We start from the raw sequence: 613 nt of genomic DNA, 5'->3' as shown, positions 1-613 counted from the left end.
CCCCAGCCCACCCCTTTCCACCCAGCCCACCGCCCGTGCCACCCCCAGCCACCGCCTGTGCCACCCTCAGCCACCGCCTGCACAGCCAGACTTGCCTACGCTCCTGAGTGGACTTCAGCCAAAGCCAGAGGTGGGGATATGGACGGACTTGGGGAAAAGGTTTCCCAAATTTCACAGCCCCCCTCCCCACACTTGAAGAACAGGAACTGGCCAGAGCCCACCCCAGAGGGAGGTGAGAGCCCTCTGCCGGCCGGGCGGGCAGGCGGTACCTCCAGGGTCAGGTTCTGCAGCTGGTAGATGCTGTGCACGCCGTGGGAGGTGAAGCGCTCGATGCAGTTGGGACAGCCCAGGCCTGTGAGAAAACTGCAGAGAGAACCCGCCTGGCTGGGTGAGCACTGCCCCCTCCAGGCGGCTCCTGGGCACCCACTGGCCACCCTGCCACGCGGCCACCGTGTCATGGCCGTGCTCCCCTGGGGCACAGCCTCCAAGGGAACCCTAGCTTTTGTGGGGGACCCACTCCCCACAGTTCTCTGCCTCTGCCTCTCTCCACACGCAGAGGGACTGAGACACACGGACGGCGGGCAGCACGCAGAGGCCGGCCCAGGCCCAGGCC

The 613-nt window shown here is 66.9% G+C and overlaps 1 protein-coding gene across 1 annotated transcript in view; it reads right to left on the bottom strand.

Moving 5' to 3' along the window:
- Positions 1–114: 114 nt before the first annotated feature.
- TP73 (tumor protein p73) overlaps positions 115–613 on the bottom strand; it is a 76523-nt gene continuing 76024 nt past the window's right edge. Inside the window, exons 9-10 of the mRNA XM_014546186.1 lie at positions 270–470; positions 115–147 (exon numbers count right to left, since the gene is read on the bottom strand). Of these exons, the coding sequence (XP_014401672.1) occupies positions 115–147; positions 270–470 (234 nt within the window). The remainder of the gene's footprint in view (positions 148–269; positions 471–613) is intronic.

Source organism: Myotis brandtii, unplaced genomic scaffold (assembly GCF_000412655.1).
Source record: "Myotis brandtii unplaced genomic scaffold, ASM41265v1 scaffold434, whole genome shotgun sequence".
NCBI classification, from domain to species: domain Eukaryota; kingdom Metazoa; phylum Chordata; class Mammalia; order Chiroptera; family Vespertilionidae; genus Myotis; species Myotis brandtii.
Note: the sequence above shows the minus strand (reverse complement) of the source record. Positions and strands in the feature narration are given on the sequence as shown.